This window comes from Pleurodeles waltl, chromosome 3_1, assembly GCF_031143425.1.
Source record: "Pleurodeles waltl isolate 20211129_DDA chromosome 3_1, aPleWal1.hap1.20221129, whole genome shotgun sequence".
Taxonomy (NCBI): Eukaryota; Metazoa; Chordata; class Amphibia; order Caudata; family Salamandridae; genus Pleurodeles; species Pleurodeles waltl.
In genome coordinates, this window is record NC_090440.1 from 651,574,482 (window position 1) to 651,595,704 (window position 21,223).

Sequence of the window (21,223 nt, forward strand, 5' to 3'; positions counted from 1 at the left end):
AATAACAGTGCCTGTATTTGCAGGCTGTCTCCTCTCCTCCCCCGTACTGCTTTGCTTTTTTGTTTGCCCATCCCTCTCCTGCATTGTTGCCCTGTTGTCATTGTTTGCCCCATCCATCTACCTCTTCCCACTGTCATTTTGTGTCTCATACACTCACCCCATCCTCCTTCCATTATGTTTTTGCCAAGCCCTCATGACCCCCTACTCCATTGGTGCTTGCCCCTTCCACCACCCCTCACTTCAGAAAAAATCAGCGCTATGAGGCAGGCAGTGCTAATCAGATCACAGCGTTTTTTTTTGTTGTTGATTTTTTTCTTTTTTTTTTTACTTTCAATGCATCATAGCCTTTCATACCATTTTTTGTACTTTCAACCATGATGACAGCAGCCATTCTGCTGTATACCATGGATGAAAATAGCATTGACAAAACCAATAGAGATTTTTATTGTTATGGGAGTTCAGTGTTTGAGTGGAGTAAATGACAGGCAGTATTAAAAATAATGGTATTGTATTGGAGGACGGTGTGCTGGGTATGTTCCTCGAAGGGGTTTGTCTCACTTTAAAGTTGGTGCTGATGGTGAATAAAGTCTCAAGGAGAATGGGTTCTTCTTTCCTGCAGGGCTTGTTAAATTGTAAGCTGGACTTTGACAGCGAAAGTCATCGAAGGTAGTGGTGAAGTCTGAATGAGAATTGTAAGGCTTGAGAAAAATGAAAGACATTGAAGTTCGGGTTTGAACCGGGGTAGAAGCAGCAGTGGTTCCTCCGCAGTGGCAGAGGTGCGTCACTCCACTGGCTCAAAGCCAGCCCCTGAAAAATAAAACAATATTTTATTATCATTTCATTTTTCAGCTGCTGGCTGAGCCAGCGTGTGCAGGGAGTGGTGGGGCTGGGCCATAGGAGGGGGAAGGAAAAGTGGAGTCAAGTGCACTAAAATGCGCATGTCAGTTGGGCCGCCCATCTTACGCTGGCCAAACTGACATGCGCACCTAGGTTTCACCAACCCAGCTGCATTTGACAGCTGGGTTGGAGAAACCGCACGGACTCCCTGTGCCTGAGCGAGCGATAAACCAGCCCACTCAGGCCAGTCCCCGTGCTGTTGTCATGCTTGGTAATAGCATGAGAGCAGTATGGGGATTGCACAGGGAGGCTGCTGGGACCAGGAAGTAGAGTGTAAGACAGCTAGCAGCACCAGGTAAGTTTTCTTTTTTTCTATTACTAAACCTCCTGCACACTACCCTCACACTCCTCCAGACCCCCCTGTGCCCCTCCACCCGCCTCACTACTTTTAAATTGTGTCAGCCACCACTGGGTAGAAGGATGTGATTTGATGGTGTGTGGGCTGTTTTTGTCTTAGTCTCATGTTGTTTACAACATGTTTTAGTTTGTAGGGGAATGTCGCTGAAGATGGGTACAATGTTAGCTTTGTCTTTGCTGCTTTAAATGCTGTCTTTAAAAAAAAAACTCCTTTGCTGTGTTTGTCCAACCATTCAAAGTCATGGGAATTGCTTGGCCATGTGTATTTGCGCTACTTAAGAATGTGACAGAAAAGGGACTAATTCACAAGACATTGGATTGTAGGTAAAAAAAATATTCTTGTAATCCTCCTAGACTATTCCAGTTGTACTCTTTTACCTACACTTTCATGCCTTGTGAATCTGACCCAAAATACCTGAAACAGGGATAAAATACGAGTATTTGGGCGTTACTCATATATAGTTTGTACAAACAGAAAAGACCGTGCCTTGTTTGCACTTTTACTACTAGGGAGTTGGAAGTTTCAGGGACAGTATGGAAAGGCATGTAAGAGTGCGTAAAAGGATACGTCTGTAGTACTACATCACATTCACATAAAGGCTCTTGTGAACCGGCCCCAGCTTTCTTGGCAGTTGTGCTTTTTTATAGGTAGTGGTTCAATGCCTCTTTCATCAGTCCAGTCCGCACACAGTCATCTCTAGGAGCCTCTTTCACAGTCGAGTACTGTACTGTGTGCACTCCAAAAAGAGGGGTATCTGTGTCTGCTGACTCATGGGGCTGCAGATGGGACTAATAAGGGCTTCGTCTTGGACTAACTTTCTCTTTTTCATCCTCTCTCTCGCTTCTCCCCTGATTGTTTTTCACTCTCTCTCATTTTCTCTCATTTTCTCTGTACTGCTGGTGAACAGCCACAGGGATCTAAAACCAGAAAACCTTTTGCTGGACGAGAAGAACAATATCCGAATAGCAGACTTTGGAATGGCGTCCTTGCAGGTGGGGGACAGCTTATTAGAAACAAGCTGTGGGTGAGTATTGCACTATTCCCTGTCACATGCATTGACCTTTTTCAGTCGTTTCACCACTAGGCCTCACATTTCTATGTTTGTCTCTCTGGATCATTTTCTGATTCGCCCATTGAATCTGACATCCCAATATCGCAACCAGTGATTTTGGCACACACATCTCTTCACCTCTGCATCTGGCATCCCTGTCACACACGTGAATTTAACTCCCCTAATCTTTGCACCCCCTGAATCTCAACTCCTGTACATCTGCCACCCACAGCTTCCACACTAGTGAACATAGCACCCACAGTCCGGGCACCGGTCATAATCATGTGGCACCCTTTGCTCTCTGTAAGTCTAACACCACCATAGCTATCTGTCGCCTTAGACTCAAGTACCACTTTTATACTCCCAGTGATTCTGTTACCCAGACTGTCCCCTCTGAGCATCTTACTGGCCCTGTCCTGTCTCTTTTCAACATTGGAATCCCACTCTCTCGGCAGCCTCCAATGTCTGTCGCCATACACCATCGCCAACCTGTAATTCTTCACTTTTTCTGGCACCTTAATATGAAAGATGTTTTTCTCTACTGCTCTTTCTAAATCTTATTTGCCAACTCTCTTTCCTTCCATAAATCACTTTCTCCCACTCCATCCTTCATGATCCATGTATCACCCATTACTGCACTGTATGGACACATAGGGATATAAAAAGATGGATCTAAAGGAAGAAATGTATTGATGTCTTGTCATAGTTTGTATAGTGCTTATGCCATGCTCAAGTCACTTCAGAGAACTGCAAGGGAACAGGTGAGACATGAGAAAAGAAGGGCACAGAAAAGACGGAGTACGTATTGTCTCATTTTCCCAATCAACAACAGCTGAACAGAAAAATTGCATCATGTTTAGGCTTTTTACTGAATCTGGACATATAATTATGTTCCAGAGCCTGAAAGTATTGTTACTGCTCTATGGATCTGGAGGTGTGCTTTAAACGCAAACTGTGAAGCGTCCTCAACACACCATGGGGCATAGTTATACTCCCCTAGTGCCACCTTGCGCCACATTAATGCCATTATTTATGATGTTAATGTGGCCCAACGAGGCCGAAATCCCAGCGCCAAATTTACAGAGTGGCACAGTATATGTATTGCGCCACTCTGTAACCCTTTGCGCTACATTGTGCCTGCGCCAGGCCTAATGTATGCAAAGGGGGCGTTCCCCCATAAGGGGGGGCAAAAAAAGGGGCAAGGAAATCTAAAAAATGTCCTTGCATCATTTTTTGCGGCACATTAAACACCTGCTCAGAGCAGGCATTAAAAGGGGGCTTCCATTCTTTAGAATGGGCCCCTATGTTCTCTGCAGGAGTAGCGCCAACATTTTGGCAGTTGTTATTCTATTTATACCTGTCAGTTGCTTTGATACAGTGGACCAATGCCTTCTGCTGGAAAGGCTCCAATGCCACATTGGTAAAAGGCATAGTTACAGCTAGCCAGTCTTGATTTCCGAACACAAGGTCATGGCAAGTGGACACAAGAAGATGATACTCCCACCCACCCCCCATAAGATGCTGCATTCATTCAGGAGTCTTCAGCATCCACTTACTGCGAAATGTGTATGCAATGTTGATTACTGAGGTAATTCAACCACACTGTTTTGAGATTCAGGTGGTATAGCTGACTATGGAGTTCTAGAAGGATAGTAGACTGATGGTTTCTGAAGTTCAGGATACTGTTCAACAAACAGTGCAGGTAGTCATTAATTTTGCAGATCATCAGCTTTGTGACATGTACATTATGTACCTGACTTTTTTCAGGGTTTACATACATTGGGGGTTATTACAACTTTGGAGGAGGTGTTATTCCGTCCCAAATGTAACGGATATACCACCAGCCGTATTACGAGTTCCATAGGATATAATGGACTCGTAATACTGCTGGTGGTATATCCGTCACTTTACCGTCACTTTTGAGATGGATTAACACCTCCTCCAAAGTTGTAATAACCCCCATTGTGTTTCGAGAATGCCACCATGTTTTTGAAACTTTGCAAAACTGTGGTTGCTGTTCTCAGAAACATTGTGAAATAATATTCCCACCGAAAAGTAAGCTTTTGCAGAGATCTGACTCTGCAAAACCTACCTTTGCAGATTTTTGTCGGTCAATATAAACTCTGCAAACTTCATAAGGGTTGTGAACTCTTGAAAGTTAAGAAGAAAACTTAAAAATGTTTGTGAAGCAATAATTTCACAAATGTACATAACCCTAATCATGATATCAGAAAAACATATTGAGAATGACATAAGATGTAATGATCAACTTTGCCTGGCAAAAAATATCTTCTGTCAAGCAGAGTTGAATAAGAGATGCATCCTGCTAAAGGCCATCAACCTGGCAAGTGTGGACTATACACATTCAGTGTATGCAGGACACCCACCGTCGAACGTCTCACATTAAGAACTATTTTTTGAGAACAGACTTTCTGAAGTTTGGCCAGGCTCTGCAATTGATTTATGAAGTCAGGGCGGTTTGGCCCAGAGCACATGGGTTAGTTGTGGTATTTCCTTACCTGGGAACTTGCAGATCTTCGTCAGTTTATCAGGATGTGCTGCCTTATCTATTGAAATGTATAGCTGGAGGGTCTGAGCTTTAGACATAGGATTGGCTTGCTACGACTAGACCTATTTTTGACTCTTGGGGCTGGCTCCCAGCCTCAGGTTTCATGTGTCACTGCTCCGCCCGAGTACTCTATAACTTCAACCTCAGGTACTGAATTTTAGATGCTAAGGCCTCTCTGTTTAGTCAGAAGGTCAGACTGTTCGACTTCCTGAGACTCCAGGCTCAGACCTAGCTGATGCAGCAATGTTAACTGCACTGATGCAGGGGACCGAACCGATGATCGCCGTAGGGATCCCTTCCAAATCTACAGAGCGACAGAAATATCTGATGCAGATAAACAATAAATGAAGGGGACACAATGCTAATGCACTTCCTCATCAATTTATGGTTGCCATTGAAAGTTACTTAGGTATATCTTGTTTCTTTCTGCACGGTTCAGTCGCACACAGTTTTCATCTGCATTGATCATTTTCAAATTATTCCAGTATTTTGTTTGCATTTCTGCATTCCGTGCTTTTCATTTGCCAGCCCATCATATGAAAGTCTGAACTTTTACTCTTCAGTTGTTCCATCTATTCAGTAAGTAAAGAGCAATTAGAGAAATGCTGAGCCTAACAGTACAAAGGCATTTAGAGACAGACACCAGCCACAGTTCCTGTAATAGACGAAGGCAGAAGAGCACAGACAGTCACAGAGAGCTGATAGTGAGAGGAGCACAGGGAGGGTCAAGGAGATGTGGAGCAGACTCCGGGGTGAAGGCAGACAATCATAGAAAGACAGGCCCAAAATCAATACCGACAGACAGACCCAGAGATATAGGGCAGAGCGTGGCACAGGGCAGAGCCAGTAACAAATAGACAATATACCACACATAGGAAATCATACACTTACACAAACAAATAAGACATGGGTTGTGCCCATAACGGCCAATGCTTCAGAAAATTCCCGAGGACACAGGCCACCATAGATCAACGGAGATGGGTGTAACATAGACAAAGGGAAAGACGAAGAGTCAACTGTGGGGTGGATTATAAACCATTTCTGACTGGCACAATTAACTATCCTTGGTGGTAACTGAGGCAGTGCTTGGTACAACCACTGTATTATGAAAGCATCTTACTGGGCATGGTTGCGTGTGACAAGATTGTGCATATTTTTTGTGTGGCAGTTTAATCTGGTGGCGATGTGTTGTGTTGCTTTTTATGCTATTTTGTTTTTGCGTTGCGTTGCATTTCATTGTTTTGTCTTTGTGGCGTAGTGAAGTTGTGTTTCATTTTTACTGCTTTGTTGGGTTGAACTCAGTAATGTTTTAGATGGGTTATGTTGTTTTGTCTTATGCTCTTGTGTTATGCCCTGTTGTACTTTTGATATGTCAATAAATATTGTTACATTTCCTGCACAACGATATCTCTGGATTGGGAACTTATCAAGTGTGATAAATTCCACCTATCACATGTGTTTGTCTTCAGAAGTAGGAAAGACATGCAGATTTTGGTATTTAACACACTAATTTCCACATTAACTGTTATTTACTGGCCCTTATCCCCCCAATACATTTTGGCAGGTCCCGCTTGCATACATTTATCAGAGATGTAGATTTATTGTGGTTGGTATTTTCAGGGTGCAATAAATTCAGCAAAACATGTAATTCTGACCCATGCACAAACATGGCTTTGCTCATGAGTTGTAATTTACCGGGGCACTCTTGAACAATTTAGGACGCAAGCCAGCTCCAACCTGTGGCAGAGACCTGTTTTAAATTAGCATTCCCAGTGCTCACTTTGTCATATGGTCCATGCAGTCATTGACAGAAATTCAAACTAAAGAAAATCTGCAGTAAGAATGCGGGAGAGATATAACATATAGGCAGATACAGAGTAGAGAGGCAAAAGCCCAGACACACAGACAATGGGCAGAAACTGAGCAATAGAGTGAACAGGAAGACACATAACTGCAGGACCAACCATCGAACAAAGAAAAACAGGCCAAACTGGCCACCAGACAAAGGACAGGCCAATAAAATGCACATAAAGGGATTGAAGGCAGATGCCAAAGTATAGACAGATGGAACCAACATAAAAAAGACTGCCAGGCACTGTGCTAAAATTCCGAAAGGGAAACCTAAGAGAAAGACAGGCAGATACCGAAACACAGAAAAAACGGGCAGACACTAAATGCAGAACAAACATGTGAGGTAGACTCTGGGATACAGAGCAAACAGCTAAATACAGAGCACGCTTGATACATAGCAAATACCAGGCACCAACATAGATATAAATGTAGATATTAAAGTGCAGGACAAAACTATCCTCCAAAAATACAGACCACATGGCAGACACCAAGACCAAGATAGAGAGGAGAAAAGACAGCGAGTGAAATAAAATGAATTAAAAGTGAAATAGGGACACAGTTGCAAACTTAGCGGAATAAAACAGGCTTGAGTATAAACAACTCCAAGGTAGAGATGTGCACAAGAAGATACAAAGTAGCGCTGCAGACACACACAGGCAAAGACTGATTTGACATAGATATGTAGGTATGAACTAATGTTGTCCCATTTTACCTTCTAGATCGCCACATTACGCCTGTCCGGAAGTCATCCGGGTAAGTCCTTTGCAGCCTCAATGTCTCTTGTCACAGCTGAATCATTGATGGAAAAAAGTTAAGGAAGGTTCTACTTAGTGTAACCCTACACAAACCTTGTGTCTAACTGTGGGGTTTCTCACCTAGGAAAATGTAAATCCCCATCACACATGGACAGACTTTTACATGGAGGCATATAAATGTACATGTAGCTATGCATGAGGTCTTGTGTGTAATACTGTTAAGTGATAATATCAACCCTGACGGCACTCAATATATTTCTTTTGGCTCTAAGGGAGTACAGATGTATCAACTTACCACTCAGACCGGGGGAAAGAAGACAGGTTATGTTCCACAGAACTACAATGAAGTGATCCAAGAGTTTGCATTAGGAATGAAACATTATCTGTTGCAGATATTAGCACTTATATGGGCTCCTCCCATCCATTATTTCATAAAAGCATGCACACAAAATCTAGTAAGACTTTATTCAAAGCTGAACAACAAACCTAAAGGATAAGTAATATAAATTCAGACATAAAGGTTCAATATATGTATTCCCTTCTTACTGAGTCTGGGCTAATAATGAGCACTGAAAGGTCTGCCTCTATGAAGCGTACAGTACATTTGTTGTATACCCCTTTGCTGTAGGCAAGAATCCTAGAGCTTGTAAGATGAACCTCTTTTTGTGAGAATCCAGCCACCGTGATAGAGAAACAACTTCCCTAGAAATCTAACATGCTCCCCTCTCTTCAGACAGCAGAAGCCACTGTTTTTATAGTTATTCCCTTAGCTAGCATGAGAAACAATCCCCATGACTAGTGATGCAGCATTAGAGGAATCCCAAGGCAAATCTCCTACATTAGTTCTAATACATTTCCAATAGTCCTATATTTAAACACTATACATTTTATGAATATATAAACTCAAAACACATTCTCAGACCTCAGAGGGAGATGTAACATATTGTTATATGATAACAAGAGTAAACGCAAAAAAATAGTCCACTGTTGAATAGGAAACAACATAGAAAGGCAGTAGGCTATAGAGAAATAGTAAAGATGTGCGCTATATGGTAGGTATAGAGTAGGTATGATATCAAATAAAGCAACATTATACCAACACAGCATCCTCAGATAGGCATGGGATCATAAGCCAGAGCACATCTTCACCTGCTACTGTTGTATCACTGAGACTAGGATAAGGTTTTGCCTCTGTACTGTAGTGCTAACGTGCAGTAGTCTTGCTTTTCAGATTATAAGGCCCACGTAGAAATGCCAGTGGCCCTCAGTTCTGAATTACAGTACCCTGGCATTTACAGATATTAGAGCCACGCACAACTATGTAAACACAACTGTTTCCTGCGTGACTTTGAGGATTCCCTGCAATTCCAGTAGCTGCACCCACTCAAGCCTCAGCCGAGGCACCCCACTTCCGCCCCACAGCGCTCATTTGTATTCTCCACATATCAGCAAAGACACAGCTCCTGATATGTACCGCAGTCCTGACCTGCAGCACCACCTTCATTTTCACTACTGACTACAGCTCAAAAAATGCAGACTAGTCCTGATTTGTAGAATTCTCCTAATCCAGTGCATGTATTGACACGCAACCCTATCAACAAGCCTTAACCATGGATTGCGTCACCCCGTGGAATGATGGAACTCACACGTTTTTGTCTGCAGAAAACAGTAGTGACGCTCTGACCACGCAGAAATATTTAGCAGCCTGAGCCGTACACCACAGAAGGGAGGGCGCATGAGAGAATAGAAACTATTCATAACTAGGGGGTAATCTCAGACAGCCCAACCTCTTCCAAGCTGCGATTGAGGGGTGTCATGCTCGATTCAGGAAGGCGTCGTAGCTTTCAAGCCACAGCAGTAGAAGCTATAGATGTCTGTTTCCATGTGTGAGAGGAACACATTGGTGCCTCAACCATAGGAAGATGGTTTATTTTAGGGGATATCATTGTCCACTGGATTATAGATGCTGGTGCTGTCCTCTCACCTCCTCCCTCAACAGTGAATGTAATACATTTGGAGCAGCAAATAGTGGAAGGCTTTCCTTAGCATGAAGTTTTTAGCTTTCATAATATCAACAGCAACACGGAAGGTCTCCCATATCCAAAACTCCATATTATGTTACAGATATTGTGCTGTGATGATGTTACAGCCACCGTCCGTGGGCCACTCTGAAATACCTATATGCAAATATTACAACAGGAGAGTCCTATATTTAAGTTTAAAGTTTAAGTTAAGTTTAAAATGATACATGTGACTATAAATTCTTGTCTTCACACTGGCCATTGTTCGAGGGAATTAGTATATCATCCATTCAATTTCATGGGTTCTTGTTTTTGTCTTCAGTGCAATTATTCCATCTCAGTGCTTCTTGCTGTACTGCTGGCCATGCTACACTATCGTCATGATTTAATGATTTTAAAATCCAAGTTGATATGATGCTACCAACTCCAAAGTAAATACCTTCAAATAACAGTAATTATACACAGTCGGCATTCAGGGATATATAAATCATTAAAACACAAAATCAATGACCATTTGAGCCTTCAGTTGTTAAATTGCCAAAATTACTAATTGTTCTATTTCAATACAAGGATTTTAATATTCAATTTAAGAAGATGAAGCATTGTGAAGTGGCAGCTTTTTCTGATGACAGTATTGTTCCTAACTATTTTCTCTATGTGCCTAAATGTTGGCCGGAATGATATATGTTATTTTGGATATTTACTGTAGAGGTCATAGCATAATGATAGAAGTTGTATGATTGGCATTTCAGCCAAGGAGAGGCCAGTTATTTGCAAAATATGGGCTGTCTACAATGCTAATTTCGTGAAAGATAAATCCGTTGTGACCAAAAACGTCGTCTGAGATTTTCAAGGACAAATATCCATGTTTACATTTTAAACTTGTGAAAAACGTAATAAAAAATTAGTGCATCCCTCGATTTCTGTAACTTGGCTGTTGTAGGATACCAGGGTGTGCTGGACTTCCCAAAGCGTAGCCCTCGGTAGAACTCCGCTCCCTTACAGTCACTTAGGCTGATAAATCATCAAGGCTTGTTAACATTCAGTAACTAGTTAGGACCTTATCTTGCCTATATCCCTTAACTAGTAATACCTGCTATTAAACCACAGCCACTTTGTGAATTCATTCATTGACAATTTGCTATTCAAATATATTCTAGTTAACTTTATTTACCGATGTGTTTTTGGATATAACTTTAGTTGTTTGTTGTCAATTAATTTAATTAATGTAGCCAGTCTGAGAAGACCATAAAGCCCATCAGAAGTACATTCAGGACAGCCACTCGATCTAATAACCCACAAACTAAGGTTTTTAGGGGGCGTGGCCTGCGGCCGATGAAGCTGCACGCTTAGCGCGGCACTCCGGTGCTGTGAACGGGGCCCGGCCGAAATAATAGCACTTCCAAACCCCGAAAATGATCTGCAAGATAGGCCCCGGTGAGCAGAGTCCCGCTCGATAAATGTGGAGTAAACTCTGGCGAGAAAAGAATAGCGGCTGAGGAGGTGAACGGCGTCTCGCCCCGACGACCTCGAGGAACCAAGATGGCGGCAGCCTCTGGACCCTGGCCCGGCTGAGCTCAGACCCCGGAGCGGAGAGACCAAAAACCTGACTGAAGCGAGGTGAGATCACCCGCACCCCTGGAGCGACCCGGCGGCTACCCCGCTCCCACGGAACAGGGCACTGAGGCGAGCACGCGATAGCAGGCGAGCAGTATAGCAGCGGCCCAGCGGAGTATCGGCCCGAAGTGAATCATCTTGGTCCGTGGCCCTGGAGGAACCGGCCGAGGCCCACGAATGGGTTACCTGCAGCGGAAAGAAGAGCCGTGAGGTTAAATCTTCCATCGAAAGACACCGGAGGAACCCCCAACCCTACAGTGAAAGGTACAGAAACCAGGAGCGGGAGAAGGGAGACTACGCGGCAGCGGGAGTGTGAGCTGATGGGCCTACGCTCCGACCTCATTGACGGCCCGGAGCGTTCCCTTTCGACCGTGGCCTCGCCATAATGAATAGGGGGAAAATACGTGGAATAGACAACCACGCTGAAGAAGCAGACGGCAAGAATAACACACGCTTGATCCCGGAATCTGTGTCCTTCCCCCCCGGGCACCCTCCCTGTCTGTGAACAATCTGGGAGTCGCGGCTGTGAACCAAAGAGGGAGTGGCCTTAAAATCCAGCACGTGCCCCCCCACCTAAGATACGAAAGGTCAACGGGGCCAGAACCACATGGTAGTGTACACTGATCGGGACGACTAGACCTTCCCTCTGCCGGGAGTGGTGACTTGATAAACGCGGCCCTGGTCCCCGGCAGATACAGCTACACGCCTGAGCAGGCACCGAGTAACAAGGATGGGAAAGCCCAAGAAACGCGAGGGGCAGGCCCCAGAAGACACCAATGGCACCCAAACTGCAGGACGGCCCCAGAGAATAGACCCCCGAGATGGCACGGCTGACCAGGAAACAACTTTGGATACGGTGCTCCAGGCCATCAGAGAATCTCGAGAAGCACTAGAGCAAAAAATAGATAACCTGACTGTAGACCTCTCCCTACTGCTAGATGATCATCGTAGGCTAACGGAGAGAGTGGGAACGAATGAAAAGGGGATTAAGCTCATGGCCACAACCCAGAAGTCTTCTTCTAAAGAACTCTTGGAAATTACCTCTCGTGTAAAAGTGCTAGAAGCAAGAGCGGAAAACGCTGAAAACCGGGCCCGCAAGAGCAACATAAGGCTGATTGGCGTACCGGAAGGAGCGGAGACAGTGGCAGTAAATATGGAATCCTTCCTGGAACCCGGGATCAAAGAAACAATACCTCCTGAAGGTCTGTCAATGTTTTTTGCCATAGAAAGAGCCCATAGGGTGCCTAGCAGGCCTCCTCCCCCAGGAGCAAGAGCTCGACCAATAGTGGCAAAACTCCTGCACTTTAAAGACAGGGATTACATTCTGTCACAAACGCGCCTGAAAGGTGAAATAGCACTAAATAATCAGCGTGTTATGCTCTTTCCGGATTTCACCAAAGGAACTCAGGAGCAAAGGGCCTCCTTCAACAATCCCAAACGAATCCTCCGTGAAAATGGGATAAAATACGCCATGCTCTTCCCGGCCAAACTCAGAGTGGAATTTGAAGGGAAAGTACATTTCTTTACATCCCCACAGGTAATCGACGAATGGCTGGAAGCCAAGAATATCACAGCCCCGGGCCCCCACCGCTGAACTAGTAGCAAAACCCCCAGAAAGCGCAGCAGATCCTCCAAACGAAATAAAGAGATTGCTCCTCCAAGGCACCAAGCTCTCCAAGAAATGCGCGAGGCGGTGGACGCGGCTGCAGCACTGGGCCGGGGCTCTTTCCCCTCCTCCCAGAATTATGGCCACACCTCGGACCACGGCTCGTGCAGTGGAGACTCATTGAGCTCGTCACGGGATACCCTCACCAGCCTACCAAAAGTGACCCAGAGATCCTCTGAAGAAATCATTTGACTCTTAATTGTTAGAATGGTTACTAAAGGAACACTAAGAAGCATCAAATAAGTAGGGTCTAGATAGCAGAAGAACAACTCTCCAGAACATCCACACTCAACACCTTACTGGGTAGCTAAATATAATCTCGCTGGGTCCCGGAACCGGCCTGGAGTGTAGGCTCTCGGTCACTGACATGCCACCCTCTTATAGGATTTTAAGACAAGTTATAATGGTTTGGACGTGAATAGTTCTGACCACCGGTCCTGGGGAGTGGGAGTTGGGAGTTGAGTTTACCAAGTTAGTATTAAGGGATAATCTAGCATTTACCATTTATGAAGCTGACAGCTCACGCATTGAAATCACGCTGCCACAATATAATCCTATACACAGTAATTTCCTCATCCTCCCTAGCTTCTACAAGGTTAGCAACCAAAATGGAAACCACAAAGTATAAGATAATAACCTGGAACGTTAGAGGTCTAAACAATATGTCCAAATGTTATAAAGTATACAATTACTTAAAGCGCAGGGGGATCCACATTTCTCTACTACAGTAAACGCACCTGGTAGAACAGGAAGTTAGCTCCCTTAAGAAACGGTGGAGAGGTCAAATAATCGCAACTAGTTACTCAGCTTTTGCAAGGGCAGTATTGATCTGGATCCAACCGGGGGTACCCTTTCAGCTTCTTCACAAGCACATAGACAGGGACGGGAGATATGTAGTGGCCTCTGGGAGACTGGGAGGAAGAGATGTAACATTAAGCGGGATATATGCACCCAACCAGGACCAGGGGAAATTCCTCGATAAATTGTCCCTTGAAATATGCCCACTTTTAACAGGTCCTAATATAATCGGAGGGGATTTCAACTGCATAGCTAACGTTAGCCTGGACAGATCACACACCCCCATTTCACAGTCCCCTACTCTAAAAATTGCTAAATCATTTGCAGAGTGGCAAAAACACTGGCACCTGGGAGACTGTTGGAGGCAGCTTAACCCTCATACTCAGGACTTTTCATATTACTCGGCGGTACACGACCTACATGTCAGACTAGACACTTTTTTAGCCTCTCCTGAAATTCAAATGGACGTAATCTCCGCTGAATATCTGTGCCGTACAATATCTGACCATAACTATCCTGGGGAAGGGAGAGAACGACTATTCCAACATGGCGTCTGAGGGCCAAAATGCTTGAGGATGAGGCACTCAAACATCTTTTGCATTCAACCATAGTTGATTTCTTTAAACACAACGCACAAACTGCGTCCTCCATATCCATTGAATGGGAAACATTCAAAATAGTTATAAGAGGCACCTGTATCAGTGAGAACATAGGGGCCCGGAAATCTATGGAAAACGAGCTCCGTAGCCTGGAGGATTCCCTCAGAGACCTTGAGCGTAGACGCCCTACACAACATGATCTGGCCCCCCTCCTGAAAGACACCACAAATAAAATAATAGAAGTAAACAATAGGCTGTCACGATATGATTACAAGCAGCACATAATCAAACAACACTCAGAGGGGGATAAGCCTGGTGCCCTACTGGCGTGGCTGGCTAACCCACCTAAACAACAAACTGTCATAGTGGAAATAGAAGACACCCTAGGTGCCAGCGTTTATAGCCAAAAAGAGATTAACTCTAGCTTTAGCAACTACTATTCAACACTATATGCGCCCCCCACTGAGACACTAACTAACCTCCAATTACAAGACCTAGAAGACCTCACCCTCCCCAAACTTGGGGAAGAAGAGAGCTCAGCTTTAGCAGCCCCAATATCGATTGCAGAGATTAAAACAGCAATCCAAGGCATGGCCAAAGGTAAGGTCCCAGGATCCGATGGACTTCCACTGGAGTTCTATCTCCTGTACCAGGACCTGTTAGCCCCGCATCTCAGCACAATTTATACTGAGGCTTGGAGCGGGGGCAACCTACCACAATCTACTAATGAAGCCATCATGATTCCCCTACTAAAACCTGATAGGCCCCCAACGGATGTCCGATCTTACCGCCCATTATCCATGCTTAATATAGATTATAAAATATTAAGTAGGATTCTTGCTAACAGACTACTGCCCCACATGACCTCGTTAATCCACCAGGATCAGTCTGGCTTTATCCCGCAACGTAGCACCGCACAAAATATTAGACGCCTGGTGTCTGTTCTTCGTTCTATGCCTCCGGAAATGACTCAGGCAGCGATTATCTCGGTCAACAAAGAAAATGCATTCGACTGCCTGAGATGGGACTACCTGGAACAGACCATGCTGAGAATGGGGATGGGAGAGGGATTCACACGTTGGACTAGGTTGCTATATTCAAATCCCACTGCTAGGATGAGAACAGGTAACACCATATCTGATTCATTTTTGATTGGCAGAGGAACTAGACAGGGTTGCCCACTATCACCTCTCCTTTTCGCAGTAGCAGTGGAGCCCCTGGCCCAAATGGCTAGAACCGGGCAGCACTTCCAAGGCATTTCAATCAACGACTGGACACATTATATCGCCCTTTATGCCGACGATATGGTGCTTTTTCTCCGAAACCTAGGAGATGATCTACCAGGTGTATTAACCATGCTTGAGAAATACAGAATGGCCTCCGGACTTCGGATCAACTGGAGGAAGTCCACTATATTCCCCATGTCAAGTAGCACACCAGAACCGAATGAGACGAGAGGGTTACCCTGGTCTCCTAACACTTTTAAATATCTAGGAGTAAACATATACCATACTGCAGAAGACCTCCTAGAAGGAAATATTCATAGAGCAATCAGAGGAGTCAGAACTAGCATGCGCTTCTGGGAGACTCTACCATTAACAGTGTCCGGCAGAATTGCCCTACTTAAAATGATAGTGCTACCCCGAATGCTATACTACTTCTCTACCATCCCATTGGTAATCCCGAAAGCAGTATTCAGAAGCACTGACTCTATGATCGCGAGCTTTATATGGGGTCTGAGCAGGCACAGAATCGCACTAAATTCATTGCAGAGAACCACTGCAGAAGGGGGCCTTGCTGCCCCAGACTTAGAAATGTATTACTGGGCAGGTCAACTACAATGGCTAGCAAAACTTATCAGCGAACCCCCAGGTGCGACAGACTTACGGATTCCACTGAACTGTCCATCTAAAAAGATACTAGGGATAGTACTGACTCCTAGGAAATCTAGATCACAATTACCAGTGGAATGGGAATCAACTAGACACTGCTGGGAGCAATTCCTAAGAAGAACCCGTACAAAAACCCCATACACACCTGAGGCTCCCCTGGGATGCTTGACTTATGGTTTGGGAGACCACACTCTTAGAGGTCTCAATAACTTAGAAGAACACAACATCACAAAACTAGGTGACATTTACAATAACAGGAGACTCCGCACTTACTCGGAGCTCCAAGATCAATTTAATCTCCCGTCAGGTTTGTTCCTTACATATAACGCAGTCACCAGAACCGCACAAAAAATTTGGGGGTCGGCAGCTTTCGAACCTCCAACTCACAGTGGCTGTAACATCCTCTGCACAATAGGAGAAAGGAAAGGAATGATCTCACAAATATATAAATGATTACAAAGCAGTTCATACACGCCCCTAAATAAACTCAGAGACAAGTGGCAGACTGATTTAAACACAACAATTGAAGATGAGCAATGGACAAAGATCACCTCCCATACTTACTCCGTATCTAGAAACGCCAGATTCAAATTAATAAATCTTTACATTTATCATAGGGCCTACTTAACCCCGCAAATGATAACTAAAATATACAATACAAACAAAGCGAGATGCCCTAGATGTACGGAAACAGCTGCAGGTCTGGTACACATGCTGTGAAGCTGTTCACAACTCAAATAATATTGGTCAGAGATATTTAGGAGAATCTCCGACAGCACTAGCAGGAAGATCACCCTGTCCCCACTAGTGGCCCTGCTAGGAGACTTCCCCTGCCTTACTGCTCACAAAATGTCCAATAAATTTATTGACTTGGCTCTAGTCCTGGCCAAAAGAGAAATCACCTCACACTGGAAAGACTCAGTAGGCCCGCAAATTAAGAGGTGGCAAGAAGCGCTAGAAAAATGGGCAGAAGTGGAGGGGTCTGTGCTGCAAAAAGAAGCGCTACAGGGCCAGAGGCTGAGAGAGGGTGCTACACAATGGGACTCAATACTGGAAAGTTTGAAAAACGTAGACTCCCCGACACCTGAAACGATCAGACGACCTCAGACTCCGAACCAGAAGCACTCCCCACACCCACGACATGGAACTTTGGTAGCGATTGATACTCTGCTTAAACCATCAAGAACTGTCAGCTCAGGAATATAATGTGTTGATTTAAGTGCAATATGGTGGGGGGGGGGGTTTAACAGCGAGAAATTGGGGATTTACTGTTCATGGTTAAAAATCAATAAAAGATATCTAAAAAAAAACTAAGATTTGTATTTAAGGGAACCCCTGATAAGGATGATGAGAACTAGCCTTAATAACTTTGCTACATAACCAGTAGATTTAGTCACATCGAAGTGGACGGGAGCCAGTATCTTCTACAGCTGCTTCCTCCTCATCCCTCCTAAAAACAGCATTCTCTCTTGAATAAAGAGTATCAGTGCATACCCCATCTCAACCCTCATGTTTGATTATCACACAGGGAGAGAAGTACGATGGAAGGAAGGCAGATGTGTGGAGTTGTGGTGTCATCTTATTTGCGCTGTTAGTGGTAAGTTCACTTTATTATCTTACTAAATATTTTGTATGTGGATAATGTATTGTCCTTTTAACTTCTCTAGCTTAGTGCAGATTGCACACATCCGACAGTGGAGATCGTTGCCACCCTTTCTCATTGAAAACCTCCCTTTTTCTGCACTTGAAGCGCCTGTCCTTGTGACTTTTGTGCTCAGTACTCTGGTAATGTCTGTCTCTGTACCAAGCACCCCAAAGCTCACTCTGTCACACAGTAGAAGGGATTCCCTCTGTCTCTTTCACCCAAACGCTTCACTGATCACATTGCATATCTATCTACAAAACTCAATTAAAAAAATCTTTAAAAAACGAGAGAGAAATGTCTCTACAACTCTCACTCTGAAATTTGCACAATCTCACTTGAAAAATCGCCTCTAGCTTCTCCTTCTAAACCCCTTTCTAGTAAAGGATTATCTCTGACTCAGTCATCCAGAGTGAAAAGTCTCTCAATGGAAGAGGCAGTTTCTATCCTACTCTAAACAGGGGTTGACCTAATGGTATTGTTACTTATTTTATTCTTTTTTCACAATGGCTTTCCTCACTGGATAATCTTGTTCGCCTTATCTTGCCCACTCTGAGTCTCACCAGCTCATTCCTTTTTTTCTTCCTTCCTTGCATGGCTCTGTCCTCATCCGTTCTCCTTGTTGTTTCTCCCTGTATATGCATCACTGTCTCCCCCCACTACCTTGCTCTCTCCCTGGTGTTCCACGCTGTTACCCTCCCCCCCACTCTGAACTCACTTACACAGGGTGCACTTCCCTTTGATGATGACAACTTGCGGCAACTTCTGGAGAAGGTGAAGCGGGGAGTCTTCCACATGCCCCACTTCATCCCACCGGACTGCCAGAACCTCTTGCGAGGGATGATTGAAGTGGATACGCCCAAAAGGATGACGGTAAGCTGTGACCATCAAATAATATTATTTAGATTTATGCGGTTAAACTTTTATTATAATGCATCTCAACTCTCGGCATATATGAGCTCAAATATATTGGCGAAGAATGAAAGCTGTTCAATTTCACTTTTTCTCAGGCCATGTGCAGCTCTGTACACACTAACGGTGGCTGTAATTGCATTGCAAATACATTGTGCTGTACAAGTGCACCGCAATTACAGTAGAACCTATCTACCTTGTCATACTGAACCACAGTGACATTATGCAAACCTACTTTAGGAAGAAGAGGTGAACATGGACTAGATTCTTGGATATAGGAAAAGATTTCCAAGCATCCAGGTAGAGGTGTGAATTACTTAGTCATCAACTGTTGATGGTGACTGGAGTAGGGCTGCAGAAAATACTCATTTATTGTTTTCTTCTAGGGTTTTTGGTTTCTCTTTGCCACAGAAGCTGGTCAATGAATAACTGTTACTCAGGCCCAACGGAGGCTTGATAAGGCAACTAGGTTTCAGAGGTTGTATACAATATCCTGAACCATCAGGTTTTTCTGGGCTATGGTGTTACAATTACTATGTATACCTTGAAACCAATGGCTTCAACTCATCTTAAGAGAATTTGAGACGCTCAAATAAATTATCCCCAAGAACTCTGATAACCGATTGGAAATTGCAGAACCCAACTAGCCCTTCTGAGCAAGTTAAAATTCAACTGTGAATAGGAACTTTGTAACAATACCAGAAGATTTTCATACTTCTCCTTATGGAATGATTTCTTTTACTTGGCTCTCTGTAAAGCCTACATTTCATCTTCGGTCCTATTAGGACGTTAAAAAGTTAAGGGAGAAAGGTGCTGAAACAAACAATATTTCAGTACTACATTTCTCTGACTCTGAATTCACAATAACAAATTGTTTCATATCCTTGAGGTTTCAGGGAAGTGGGACAATAGACATAGTTGTTGATTCGGCAAAGATTCCCATACCAAGTGCTATTCAGCACATAGCTACCTTCTGAAGGTACATAAACATATAGCATATATGTATTTCTTGTAAGTACATTAAAGACATTCACATGCCGGACTTCATTTACCTGTTCCATGCCACGCAGAAACCTGATACACGTGCAAAATATACCCCAAATGGTCATTCTGGTATCAGTTACCACATCTGGAAAAATATATTCCCTAAAGAAATGTTGACTGAAAAGTGAACTCTGTTTTTTGCATGATGATGGATGTGTGAGTTCTGTTCAGCGTGAAGACACTGTTCATACCATCCACTGAGTAATGGTCTTTTGAAAGCTGTTATGAACCCCTTAATATAATTAACTGATTAAATACACCCCCTTTGTCACATTCTTTCGTTAGTAGAGGACTAACTGGATAGGCTGTCAGATTTGAATTATGTTTCTACCTATTTTTGGCTGTCACGGTCAGAGACATTTTTGACGGACAGTGGAACCCTGGTTTGGATCTCAGGACTATAGGAAAAAATATACTAATGGAATAAACTGAATATGCCATTGAGAGTACCTTGAGTAGGCCACGAGGCATGAGGTGGCAAACTGCTTGCTTAGCACTAAGAATATCAGTCGTGAATGATATCAGGTAAATTGTTAGCAGAGGGAGTGCTGCTAGAGAATCAAAATGTGATTATCTGCAATGTTACTGCAGAGCAATCATTTTTGTAATTGCCCTGTTTGCAACTTCATCAGTGTGCAGTTGAATTAGAGGCAGAACAGCTAACATAGAGTCAGATGTACAAAAAGACAGATCGCGAAAAGTTGTCACAAATTTCAACCTGTCTATGATTTTGCAGTGTGACCTATGTGCTAGTAGACCATGCTGCAAAATTAGAGGTGGTGGGGCATCATAGAATGACCTACCTAATGAATGTTAGTTTGGCATGTTGTTATTTGCAAGTCCAGGTGATTGGTTTCAAACAAAGGAATGTTGGGCTGCAAGGAACTACAAACAACCAGGTCATACTATAAAAAAGTTTCCTGTTTGGGAAGATATCATGTAGACCGCTGCCTAGTCCCCCTGTGGCTGTCCAACATGATCCTCCAAGACTAATGTGTACTGTTCAGAAAGCTTCCCATTTCCAAATCAGTTACCACTTTCTTTGAGATGTTGGCAACTTGTTAGTGGTTTGCAACTGCGGTTGCATTCGCAAACCACTGATACATACCATAGGGAATCACAGTTATGAATTAATGCCCCTTTTTGCTCCTTCCAACCTATGATTCTGTAAGAGTCTGATGCAATGTTTAAACAACATTTTAAGCATTGCTTGTACTGAATGGAGACACATCTTTTTAACTTGGAAGGAAACTGGTATGATATTAGAGTTCATGCATAGTTAAAATAGAATTTATTCTTACAGATCTCGAAAAGACAATGCTTATAGATAACAGATAGTTCTTTAATACAACACTGTTCATGATTCTCTATCTAAATGACTAGGGGAAGCAGTCTTTAATTTGAGCTGGTGGTCGCCAGTTGGGGCTACAGTCACTCACTTTCGGCATCAGACATTTCCTGAGGACAAGAGAGGGAAAACAAACTAAGCGGAAAGACGGAGGAAGAGAAAGCGGAAAACCATCACAAAGGAAGAAAGCAGGAACCTGCAAG

General features: G+C 43.7%; 1 protein-coding gene across 3 annotated transcripts in view; it reads left to right on the forward strand.

Annotated features, from left to right (window-relative positions):
* The window catches only part of BRSK2 (BR serine/threonine kinase 2), a 615,416-nt gene that overhangs the window by 409,013 nt on the left and 185,180 nt on the right, over positions 1–21,223 (forward strand). For all 3 annotated transcript variants that reach the window (XM_069223152.1, XM_069223151.1, XM_069223150.1), the window contains exons 5-8: positions 2,163–2,279; positions 7,446–7,479; positions 17,603–17,671; positions 18,443–18,589. In XM_069223152.1, coding sequence (XP_069079253.1) covers positions 2,163–2,279; positions 7,446–7,479; positions 17,603–17,671; positions 18,443–18,589 — 367 coding nt within the window. The remainder of the gene's footprint in view (positions 1–2,162; positions 2,280–7,445; positions 7,480–17,602; positions 17,672–18,442; positions 18,590–21,223) is intronic.